The sequence below is a fragment of the Myotis brandtii genome, unplaced genomic scaffold (assembly GCF_000412655.1).
Source record: "Myotis brandtii unplaced genomic scaffold, ASM41265v1 scaffold187, whole genome shotgun sequence".
Classification (NCBI taxonomy): domain Eukaryota; kingdom Metazoa; phylum Chordata; class Mammalia; order Chiroptera; family Vespertilionidae; genus Myotis; species Myotis brandtii.
In genome coordinates, this window is record NW_005356944.1 from 941,466 (window position 1) to 941,844 (window position 379).

The 379-nt window shown below is 67.3% G+C and overlaps 1 protein-coding gene across 1 annotated transcript in view; it reads right to left on the bottom strand.

Moving 5' to 3' along the window:
* Positions 1–373, bottom strand: part of EHD1 (EH-domain containing 1) — a 21,030-nt gene extending 20,657 nt beyond the window's left edge. Inside the window, exon 1 of the mRNA XM_014538207.1 lies at positions 4–373. Coding sequence (XP_014393693.1) covers positions 4–334 — 331 coding nt within the window. The 5' untranslated portion in view covers positions 335–373. The remainder of the gene's footprint in view (positions 1–3) is intronic.
* Positions 374–379: the final 6 nt, after the last annotated feature.

Below are 379 nucleotides of genomic sequence, written 5' to 3' on the forward strand. Positions count from 1 at the left end.
TACCCGGCACCACGCCCTCGGTGGGGCCGTGCATGACCGCGATGAAGGAGTCGGTAGTGGGCTCGGGCCCGATGCGCATCCCCGGGAAGTCCTGCTCGATCAAGTGCCGGATGAAGGTGGTCTTGCCCGTGCTGTACTGGCCCACGAGCAGCACCATCGGCTTGTTGTCGAAGTCCGCGTCCTCCAGCGCCGGCGAGTGGAACTCGTGGAAGCGGTAGTGCTCCTCCAGCGGCAGCAGCTTCTGCGAGTACAGCTGCCGCAGCCCCTCGGCCACCGTCTGGAAGAGCTCAGGCTCCTTCTTGCGCCGAGCATCCTTGCTGACCCAGCTGAACATGCTGCCGGACACCGGGCGGGCTGCTGCGGGGAGAGCGGCGGCTGG